The sequence below is a fragment of the Salmo salar genome, chromosome 21 (genome assembly GCF_965601325.2).
Source record: "Salmo salar chromosome 21, fSalSal1, whole genome shotgun sequence".
NCBI classification, from domain to species: domain Eukaryota; kingdom Metazoa; phylum Chordata; class Actinopteri; order Salmoniformes; family Salmonidae; genus Salmo; species Salmo salar.
The window spans coordinates 13,002,722-13,014,230 of record NC_138311.1 but is presented as its reverse complement, the minus strand read 5'-3'; the positions used below and the strand labels follow the sequence as shown (position 1 = coordinate 13,014,230).

Here is an 11,509-nt window from a genome sequence, read left to right as displayed (position 1 = left end):
AGCCATTAAACTCTAACGGTTTTAAAGTCACCATTTACCTCATGGTGAAATCCCTGAGTGGTTTCCTTCCTCTCCGGCAACTGAGTTAGGAAGGATGCCTGTATCTTTGTAGTGACAGGGTGTATTGATACACCATCCAAAGCGTAATTAATAACTTCACCATGCTCAAAAGGATATTCAATGTCATTTTTTTTTTTTTTTTTTACCCATCTACCAATAGTTGCCCTTTGCGAGGCATTGTGGTTCAATCTGTGTTCACTGCTTGACTGAGGAACCTTACAATTATCTGTATGTGTGGGGTACAGAGATGAGGTCGTCATTCAAAAATCATGTTAATTATTAATGCACACAGAATGAGTCCATGCAACTTATGTGACTTGTTAAGCACATTTTTACTCCTGAACATATTTAGGCTTGCCATAACAAAGGGGTTGAATTCTTGACTCAAGACATTTCAGCTTATAATTTTCTAAAAACACAATTCCACTTTGACATTATGGGTTATTGTGTGTAGGCCAGTGACACAAAATCTAAATGTAATCATTTTAAATTCAGGTTTTAACACAAAGTCGAGAGGTGTGAATACTTTCTGAAGGCACTGTATATACTGCATGTTTGGTTCATAATCAATAGACTTGCCTCATTACAACACAAAACCCTTAGTTTTAGTATACCCAACTTTCTAAATGGGAACTGTTGATCTGTAGTGGGGTTGGCACATTCTCAGAAAATAAACTTTGCTAATGGCACACATATTAATGCCCAATGAGGAGGCTAATTATTAACAGGGATGTCCAGTGAAATTTTGTCGGGCTTGTATATATTTAGCTCTGGAAATGACTGGTTGTCAGTTTATTGTACATTTTACAGCATTATTGCTTCTGAACATTTCACTCAACCCAGAGTTTTCCGTATAATGAATTGTATGTAATAATCTCTCTAAAAAACATTTCATAAATATTGTTCTGAGACATGTCAAAACATATCCCCCCATCTGACAGATAGCTGATATTCTTCTTCATCCGGCTGTCGGAACTGCACAGGAATGACACTGGGAGACATGAGGTTTCCATAATCCAGACTTCTCCCAGTCTCCTTAGAGAAACATCTATCCTCCATCACTGTCAGCCCACGGCCCCTGAGAACACTTGCTTCATTGCCTTGGGCCTTGGCTGTCTTTTAGCCACATTTATGTCAGTCACTGTCCTCCTCGTAAACCAAGATAGATATTTAGATGTGTTGTAAACACGATTGTTGCAGCGGATGTAACTCCAACTGTCATGTCACACAAAAGACAGAAAAGAAGTAATTTAAATGTATCTTGAATGGACACCAAAAAGATCCCATCTCCCAACTTCCAGTAGCTTTACAATGCCATTAATCATGTGATAGTTTCACAGAGGTCAGTATAGTTTAGGGATGGGAGCACTGATTCCTCCCCTAAGTGAAAAAGCAAGCAGCGGTGTGGACGGGAAGGATAAATCATGGTGGCCTGACGACAGGTAGCCTCCAGCAGCTGCACATCTGGCTCCCCTTGTCCCAGACTGGCTCCTTTTATTGCATTTCATTGCTTTCTTTGGACCCGAGAGAGACTTTAACAGACTACCTTTCAGCTGGCCCCTGATTCTCATCCTTTCTTGGTTATTTTAGTGATTACTACATATCTGCAGGTACCTGGATGCCTAGCAGTGTGAGGATTGAGAGGCTTCCCAGGATTGAGAAACTTTCCCAGGCTTCTCTGTGTGGTTGATTGGCCCATCTCTTGCTGCACTTTTATGCCAGTGTCTATCCTAGCTACTTTGATTAAGTTAATTACTCACACTTGCGTGATGAGCAACCTTCTTGAGACTTGAATACTTTCTGGCATACTTTCACATACGTGAAAGTGTTATTGGTTGTGATTTCATGATTTTCATCATGTGATAATTTAGGGGTTTTCCACTTTTTTTTTTTAAACACCACTCCTGAATAAGAAACAATGTAATTAACATTTAATGTTCAAAACCCAGTCTGTCACATTGGTGCCGTGACCTGGAAGGGTCTCTGCGAGGGGTGAAGTGTAATGGAGGTGGTTCCGTGGTTCACTTGTGTGACGAGTAACCTTCCTGAGACCTGAGGACTTGTATTAGCTCCGCAAGTCACATTAGCACAGATCTTAGCTCCTGGAGAGCCTCATACCTGTTGATTTATATCCTTGCCTTTGAATCAGTGTTTGATTAATGAAGTGCAAAGTTTACACTTTGGCCACTGAGGACTGGAGTTGACACCCCTGTTTCAGACCTTCTCATGTGTTCAGGGAGTAGGGGTCGATAAGTAATTGGTCAATGGGCAGTCAAGACTTCCCATACATAGTCACCAGATAAATAGACAGGGCAGGAGCACACAGAGGACCAACTCCATACCAGTTACCAAAGACCCAAAACACTTGTACCTCCTCTGGTATGGCTTCCCAAAACTCTCCAACACACCTGACATAGTAGTGATCATCCAATGATGACCCCTCATCTATTACACCAGGGCTGGGCAACTCCAGTCCTTGGGTACCTGATTGGTGTCACACTTTTTCTCCATCCCTAGCAAACACAGCTGATTAACCAAATTGCATTATAAACTGAAGATCATGATTAGGTGATTATTGGAGTCAGGTGTGTTAGCTGGGGCAAAACTATGACACCAATCAGGCCCTCAAGAACTGGAGTTGCCCACCCCTGTATTAGACATTCCTCAATCAGTTAGAAGAACACATGCAGCACAGAAGGGTTTTTGTCAAGTGCGACAGCTTCATCCATCCTAATCGCTATCAACCCATGTACGTTACAAGGAAGTCCTTCCTTCCCACAGAGGGATCTGCCAGAGTGTTTTTCCAGATGTTTTTTTTTTTCCAGACTCCGTATGTCTTGCACGTCTGCCGAAGGCTCCAGATGTTGGACTGCCCCTGGCAGCCTACCCCTTCCCCTTGTTTGTGGCTCTCTGCCCTGTCTGGGACCTGGATGAGGTGGAGCATCCTAATACCAGACGGAGGGGAATCCTGAGCGCAGCAACCAGAACTGTCTCCCTAGCCACCTCTAGGGGTTTCCCCCTCCTTCCCCTTTTCTCACTGTCACATCCTCACCTGTCAAGCACGGAATGTTGTTGGCAGTGTCATTTCTCTGGAAATGCTAGTCTTGCGGTGACAGATGTAGTGATGATCAGTCAAAGCGTTTCCCTGCTGCTGTTCATTTAGCAGCAACACTTACCTGGCACAGACCAGGAAAACAATCCAACATGTGCAGTACTATTGCTACCTTGACAGATATTTTTGGGAGAATGGTGATTTTGGGAGAATGGTGATTTTGGGAGAATGGTGATTTTGGGGAATGATGCTGATTTGGAGGTTTATCACTTAAGCACACCTACCTGATGATTAGATTTGAGTGTTGGAGGTGTTCAAGAAGTGCTACTTATTTATGAAAAAGCTGATCTGGCTGTTCCGGTAGCCATGACAGCTGTTACAGTAGACTTCCAGTCATTGCGCTAATGCTAGTTAGCAATGGCTCGCAAAACTACCTTCAACTTTCTTCAAACTGTACGCAGGAAGGAACTGCTAAATTTTGCACTATCCCTTAAAATACTTAGATAGCATTAAGTAATACATAATTAACAAGCCATTTACTTACTAATACTTATGTACATGCCATTTATTGCCATTTTCACCTCTTTAGTCTATATTTTTTCACACACACAAATGGCAGACAATATATGATTACAGTCATGTTACAAGTCCCTTCCCTCCCACCATGAACACACCCTCCCGGTATTACCTTCATTAGCTTAATGATGTATTCATGTTAGTTACTGCATTAACTCATTAACTAAATAATCAACATGAGTAATGAAGCTGTATTCTAAAGTACTGACGATTAGGTATTAGATCTACATTGAACTAGATTCAACAAATATTCATTGTAAACATAATGGAAAATATGTGATGTTGGCATAAAGAATACTTAATTATTTGTAACACTATTACTTAATAATTTATTTGTGCTAACTGCTGCATTAACTAATGTTAATTCATCTCTTATTAAGTCTATATTGTAAAGTGTTACATCAGGTATTTTATCAACTGACCTAGATGTGTAATTTTTCAACAATCATAAACATTGTGGGAAAATGGTCATGTAATGTTGTCATCTTGTTTATAAGTTTCAATGTAGTGTAATTTGTGTATATGTCATTGATTACATGTTTTAATTGAATTGATGGCTTCTTCCTCTGAGAACGATTTGGAAGTAAGTTGATTTTTTTTTAAATTCTACCTACTACTATTGGTTGGGCTTTTCTAGAACTTCCTTCCATTGCTATGTAGCCTAAAGGCATGATATGGGTAGGGACCACGTAATGTGTAAAGCTCGCTCCCATACTGCTTTACTTCCTGAAAATGCACCGGTTACGTGTCCGTATGCATTCGTAGGGATGGCAGTGGGCAAGGAATAACTTTGGGAAAAGAATACTCTCAAGGAAAGCTGTTCTGTGAATCTACTGCACCTGTCTGCTAGACTTCAGGGTTTCCCAAACTGTCACCCCCCTGGGTGCACATTTTTTATTTTTTTGCCCTAGAACTACACAGCTGATTCAAATAACCAACTCATCATCAAGCTTTAATGATTTAATCAGCTGTGTAGTGCTAGGGAAAAAAACAAAACATGCACTCGGTGGAGCCCCAGGTGGGGCCCCAGGACCGAGTTTGGGAAACCCTGTGCTAGAGTCCCACCTGACTGTCATGGCAAGCCTCCAGCTCACAGCAAGAAAGGATGTCACTCTGGGCCAATGCTCAGTTCGCCCTCTACCGGGCGGAAGTGAAGCCTCATGAAGCCATCAGTTCAATAAGTCATGCTGTCAGAACGCAACAGAGTTCACTTCCTCTCTCATTAGACTGCAATGCCTTCTACAGCCCTGACTGACTGCTAGACCCCTAGCTGGAAAAGCAGATTGAAAGAAAGTTGGCATAAATGATGTCCACAATACATATGATATAATGTTATCAGTGAATGTTGATCTTATTACTTTTCTGTACATCCATGCATGGGTGCATGCACAAACACAAGCATGCACAAACTCACACACCTCCTGTTGCTTATCCATCAGTAGAAGACATATGTTGAAAGAATAAGGGTGGATAAACTCAAGTGAATGAGACATGTTGTCCAGACTACTCTGATCACTGTATGTTGTTTTGATGATGAAACGAAATGGTAACACCACGGCTGGCTGGGTCCGTGTGATTGGTCAGCTGAAAGGCACCATGTTGGTCCAATCGTTTTAATGGGGTATGGTAGGATCCATGCTGTTCCTTAACCTGGGCACACTTTCTGTGACCATGGATGGGAGGGTTTTGGGTCTTGCGCTATTTGGCTGAATTGCCTGTGTAGTGGATGAGAAATTCAGGTAGCATGTTGGCTTGATTACATCGCTGACGTCACCTTCCTTGAGATCTGAAGTCAATTGTCGCTCATGGGATGACAGGCCTGTCTCTTGCTCTGTTGGCTATAAGTGGTGTTGTGCAAAGTATTTTGAGTTTGAGCCCTGTTCAGGGGAACAGAATGAACTATATTGCGGTCTATAATTCACATTCATTTTATGTGAATTGGAACCGTATGGATGCATTAGTCTTCATGTGTTTATCACAAGAACCTTCCTCTTATGATTCAGTTTACATGACTGAGGCTTGTGACCAAATGCACATGAACAGGAATGGTAGAAATGACCTTCAGGACTCATTGCTGAAGGAGCACATCGTCCCTTGTTTAGAATAAATGCACAGCTCTATTATTCCAACGGCAGTAAAATACCATTACCAAGCTATTGGATGAAATAACTGAACTTAACATATAAGCAAGCACCTTTATTTGATTAACAGGTATATAGTCGCATTTGTACTGTTTTCTTGCTAGTTTGTGGTCTTATACATTTACTAACAATGGTTTAGAAAGGTAACTGCTAATGGAAACAATGGCATATGTATACAATACAAATTAGCAAACATATCAAAATCAGTTTTTACAACTTTTGTAGCAACCAATTCTTTCTATTGGTTTGCCATAGTGCAAACTGTGTTATTTGTAAGACAGAGTTTAAACGTGGTTTTAACATTCATACTTTTCAAAATATATTTATCTGTCTCAAACACATCTCAATGTGTAGACTGCATTCATTGTGCCTCCGGTTCAAGTCCTCCTGTCCAGTAATGTTGATTTACAATAAGAATAATTCAAGTGAGTAGGGCAGTTCAGGCAGTTGAATGGTGGTAAAGCTATGATTAAAAGTTGAATAAGAATGCACTGTTGCTGTGTGTGTGCATGGTGTTTATGGCATTATGCATGAAGGCCAGTTCAGACTGAGACCTCAGCTATAGTTTTCCAAGCCCTTTCAAAAGTCGTTGAGGATTCCCGGTTTCACTCTCAAACATTGCTTATATGATTATCACACCGATAGGTAAGCGTAGCCGTAAAATCTTGGGGGGAAATGAGTCTGTGTGTGTGCACCTATGTTTCTGACCTGGGTTGAAATATGATTTGTTTTCTTTCCAGTACTTAAGCTGTGCTTGCCTGGTGCAATGGAACCAATGGATTATTCCCCAAAGTGCAAACCCCAACTGTCTCCATCAAACAGTCAAAGTATTTGAAAGAAAACAAATACTATTTGAACCCAGGTCTGGTGTATGTGTGTCCATCCATGTCTGTATGTTTGAATAACTGGACGGAGCGTGTAACATTTAACAGTTTTGTGGGAAAATGTGGCGTACTTTAGGCTACTACGTCCACTCCCAAGTCCAACAGGCGTTGTGTTCCTACATCCATGTGATTTTAGGCCATTGTGGCTGCGAACATGTGATTGGAGGAGGGAAGAAAACAAAAATGAAAGAAAAAAAAAAGGAACGAGACATGTCCGTGGTGGAAGCGCTGCTCAGCGAATGGATGGGCATTTCTTTAGCCGCTATTCTGGCTCTATTGCACCGTATTCTGCAGAAAGCACTGGTAGTGGTGGATGGATCTGTCCCAAAGTCCAGGGTGGAGACCCTGGCTGAGCCCCTCCCCCTCATCGGCAGAGCTCTCGCTCACGAGCATCCGCAACGGTCCACCACCATGGAGGGGATCTTGCCGTAGATGATCTGCTCTTTGCGGTTGAAGTAGAGCATGTTGATGGGGGACATCTTGGTGGGGGTGCAGCAGGGCCCTGCGGTGCCGCGAGGGTTAGCCTTGTTCACCAGGTGGGTGTGGGGGTACTTCTGCAGGTGCATGTACTCACACTCACCAGAGCAGTAGTTGGCCTTGTAGCGCTTGGGGGCAATAATCCAGTCCCAGCCAAAGTCTTCAAAGTCTACCGTGAGGGGGTAGCGGCAACAGCGGGACTCGGGGGAGTTCTCGTCACAGTCCAGGCCCGAGTCTCTCCTGGAGCGCTTCGGGCCCTCTGAAATCGTCACCTCCATGAAGGGTTGCTGTAAGGGCACAACACGGAATGGTTAAAAACATGAAACAGGCATTGCTTGATACATTGGGAAACATATTTGATTTTGCTTCTCCAATAAAACATTGCTGATCAAGGTTTCAAACCTGGTGTTGTGATACTTTGAGCCACTGAAAATGTGTGTGTGTGTGTGTGTGTGTGTGTGTGTGTGTGTGTGTGTGTGTGTGTGTGTGTGTGTGTGTGTGTGTGTGTGTGGGTGGGTGGGTGGGTGGGTGGGTACTTATATCCTTGTAGGGACCTAAAATCCCCAAAAGTCCCCACAAGGATAGCAAAACAAGGAAAGTTCTCCCTCGTCATGAGGACATAGGCTATTTTAAGCTTAGAGGTTAGGTTTAGGGGTTAGAGTGACAATTAGGGTAAGGATTTAGGGTTAGGAGTTAGATTTGGGTTACAGGTTAGGGTTAAGGTTAGGGTAAGGGTTAGGGGTTAGGGAAAATAGGATTTTGAATGGAAAGCAATTGTAGGTCCCCATGAGGATAGAAGAACAAAGTGTGTGTGTGTGTGTGTGTGTGTGTGTGTGTGTGTGTGTGTGTGTGTGTGTGTGTGTGTGTGTGTGTGTGTGTGTGTGTGTGTGTGTGTGTGTGTGTGTGTGTGTGTGTGTGTGTGTGGCTGTAGGCAATTACTCTGATTAGCACAGTCACACAGAAGACTTCTGGAATTTCTGGCCATGTAAACAATGTGAACTTTTATGTAATCAGGTGATAGGACATGATATTATTGGTGGCCAGGGCAACTATTCTGCCATAGATATACTCCTTTAATGAGGTCTGTGTGTTTATATTAAAGATTCAAAAGTACTTTGAAAATGTGATTGTTAGCTAAACATAAAAGCACATGATAGCAAATCTTAGGGTGCCAAGACCCCTCTGATCAACAACTGGTATTTGAAGCCAAATGAGTCTTGCCACACAATTTGACACCAAAAATATATTTGCACTCTTGACAAGGGTGGTACGTGTTGATATTGCATCATTACGCATTAATACATGAGTTATGGATTACTTCACATAGATCCACGGGGATAAATTACAAAACTATTTGTAAATTGCTTCGATGGGAGATCAATCTAAACTCACCAGTCCTTCTCCCGCTTCTGCTGAGGTAACGGCCAGATCATTTCCCTTCGAGTCGAACGCATTAATCTCGATCCCCCAATTCGTCTCCGGCTGCCGCAGCCACACCGACAGCACTTGTTTCACGTCGATACTTTGCCAAGAGCTGACTCCTGCATTCACGTCGATCTTTAGAGACCGGATACCTATGTGCCTGCCCCCGTCCGTGACAGGCATCAGGCGGGAGATTTGCAGGAACACGGTGGTGACTTCGTCAGCTGGCAAAAGGTGCACCCATAACTGCGCATGAACTATGCGGTTCACCTGAATCTTCGAACTGAAGGAGAATAAGCAACACTTGGGTTTCCGATCGACTTGGACGATGGATTGGGCTGGAGGAGAGAAATTAGAACATGAATTACAATATGGAAACGTCACCTCTATTTCCACAATACAATTTGATTTATAAACTAAATTAAATGACTGCAAAAAACGTTTGCAGTTGTATTTAACACAAAACACAATTTTGTTTTCGTTACAGAACCCCCTTGGTAAACCAATTTCAAAATATATATTTAAAGTTACAATGTCATGACAAGTATTGACAAACTATACAACTCAACAATGTGTCATATCCAGGGTATCCTCCAATATAGCCTAGCCTATCTAGTTTTAGAACCTCCACACTCAACACCAGAGAGTGACACTGACACATTATAAGATGGAACTTGGCTCGTGCGTATTGTTCGTACATTTACCGCGTAAAATTCTATAGTGGTTCCAATTTAACATGAAATTACAGATCAAAACGAATTCCTCATTCGTATGAAATTCCAACCTATTCTCAACATAGTGGTGCAAGTAATACGGGATCAGATATGCAAGTGCGCTCTGTGCCCAATGCGTAAAAACAGCTGCAGTCTGGTACCTTTTTTAACGTTATTAATAAACACTGAGTGTACAAAACTTTAGGAACACCTTCCTAATATTGAGAACAGCCTCAATTCGTCTTGGCATGGGCTCTACAAGGTGTCGAAGGTGTCGAAAGTGATACTGGCCCATGTTGACTCCAATGCTTCCCACAGTTGTGTCAAGTTGGCTGGATGTCATTTGGGTGATCGACCATTCTTGTACACACGGGAAACTGTTGAGCGTGAAAACCCAGCAGCGAACACTCAAACCGGTGCGCCTGTCACCTACTACCATACCACGTTCAAAGGCACTTACGTATTTTGTCTTTCCCATTCACCCTCTGAAAGGCACACATACGCAATCCATGTCTCAATTGTCTCAAGGCTTAAAAATCATTATTTAACCTGTCTCCTCCCCTTCATCTACACGGGTTGAAGTTGATTCAACAAGTGACATCAATAAGGGATCATAGCTTTCACCTGGATTCACCTGGTCAGTCTTTGTCATGGAAAGAGCAAGTTGTCCTAATGTTTTGTACACTCAGTGTATAGTTGCATTGAATAATAGTCTGTCAAACTTACGTTCAGTGGCCATTGTCATGATTGTTTCTGTGATGGCATGTTCATCATCTTCTTCCATAACTCCATCCTTATTGTCATCTCCAAGAACATCGTACTGGTCAAGAAGTTGCTGCAAAGGTGGTGCCTTAGGCAGGAGCTGCTTGACAACATCTCGGCTGATATTGGGAGCTTGCTTGAGTCGCAGTTTGCTAAGAATTTGGGACTTGATGGCGTGTAATCTCATGTTTTTGATCTGCTGTCGGACCTCGCATGTTGGGCACTGCTCGCCGTCATCCGTGGCAGGGGGCTGGTGGTGCGCGGTTTGATCACCAAGACCCACTGGACCGAAAGCAACCATGAAACTGAGATATATCAGAACCTGCGTCAGATGCATTATCTAAGGTGCGGAGTTTGCTATAAAAATGGAATCCCAAACGTAATATGTATTGGCGTGAAGGCGGACTACAGAGTTGCCTGTGTTTGAAATCAGGCTCTACACTGATAGGTGTCATACTTTAATTCGGCAGCCCTTTTTATATTGCAACTTTGGCCTCTCTTTTGTGTCGTCAAAATCTATGATTGGTTGGGCTGGCAACAATGAATTTAACAGACAGACATGAACTGTATTTTTCTGTCAAACCTTAAAGAGGTACGCAATGGCAAGGTTTGGAATAGTTTTGAGACAACTACACTATCAATCAGACAAGACAGTACTGCAAATGGCCAAATAAACATTTCGGATATGGTTATTGATTTATTGCATAAACTTAAGTCAGCCGTAGCTAGTCATCATCTGAATGCCACTGAGAAACCCGTTTTATTCAGCCTGTCCCATCACACCAGGGGTGGACTGGAACCAGAAATCGGTTCTGGCATTTATAACACAATGGCCCATTTTTCCCCTTGAGGCCCCACAACTAAAAATGTTTCCTCAATGCCCCTACACCAGCCCATTTTGCGCTAAAAATAAAGAAGTTAGACATGCCCTCTAGGCAAAAATTTACCAGCCCTTCTGACATTTGCCAGAAATGCCAGATGGTCAGTCCGCTCCTGCATCCCATCAAAGCTACAGGGATCAAATGAATCGGAGTTATGACTTCACTTCTTTACGGTCAGTTAGTTATATGATCAGTTTGCCTATCTTTCTGAATCTCTCTTGAAAATGTAAGGAAATGTATTTACAAATATGACAGGAACCAATATTTAGTCTATGTAGACCTATAGGCTACATGGAGTAGACCTACTTGTCTCCAAACCTACTTTCCAAAGGCAAAATGTATTAATCAAGTAGGCTATAGGATAGATACCATTGCATAGAAAATATACGGCGAAATGGGCTGTACTGTAGGCCTACTATACTGTACTTAACTATAGGCTACTGGGTATTGTTGCCTTGGGGTGTCTGATTTACGAAAGCTTTTTCGTCTAGACGTTTAGTGCCATCGTGCGGCTTATCGACATCTACAGTTGCAACATTAC

At 42.4% G+C, this 11,509-nt stretch overlaps 1 protein-coding gene across 1 annotated transcript; it reads right to left on the bottom strand.

Annotated features, from left to right (window-relative positions):
• Nucleotides 1–5,872: 5,872 nt before the first annotated feature.
• Nucleotides 5,873–10,537, bottom strand: mstnb (myostatin b). The gene is given in 3 exon segments (NM_001123549.1): nucleotides 5,873–7,477; nucleotides 8,583–8,950; nucleotides 10,052–10,537. Coding segments are annotated over 3 exon segments (1,122 nt in total). The 5' UTR covers nucleotides 10,425–10,537; the 3' UTR covers nucleotides 5,873–7,096.
• Nucleotides 10,538–11,509: the final 972 nt, after the last annotated feature.